This window comes from Fulmarus glacialis, unplaced genomic scaffold, assembly GCF_000690835.1.
Source record: "Fulmarus glacialis isolate BGI_N327 unplaced genomic scaffold, ASM69083v1 scaffold26719, whole genome shotgun sequence".
Lineage (NCBI taxonomy): Eukaryota > Metazoa > Chordata > Aves > Procellariiformes > Procellariidae > Fulmarus > Fulmarus glacialis.
Window position 1 is genome coordinate 4,021 of NW_009235595.1, and position 207 is coordinate 4,227.

At 68.6% G+C, this 207-nt stretch overlaps 1 protein-coding gene across 1 annotated transcript in view; it reads left to right on the forward strand.

The window, feature by feature from the left end:
- SIAE (sialic acid acetylesterase) overlaps positions 1 to 201 on the forward strand; it is a gene marked incomplete at its 3' end in the record, with an annotated part of 3,519 nt that extends 3,318 nt beyond the window's left edge. The window contains 1 exon segment of the mRNA XM_009586088.1: positions 12 to 201. Coding sequence (XP_009584383.1) covers positions 12 to 201 — 190 coding nt within the window.
- Between the last annotated feature and the right edge of the window lie 6 nt (positions 202 to 207).

Genomic DNA, 207 nt, shown 5'->3' on the forward strand with positions numbered 1-207 from the left:
CCCTATGGCAGGCGAGTCCCGGGGGGAGGGGTCGAGGGCGCGGTGACGAAGCTATCGGATACCAACCCCATCTCCCTCCTCTTCCTCGGCAGCATCCACCCCCGGGACAAGCAGAACGTGGCCCACCGGCTGCACCTGGGCGCCAGGGCTGTGGCGTACGGGGAGAAAGACCTGGTTTTCCAGGGCCCGTACCCCACCCGGGCTGTC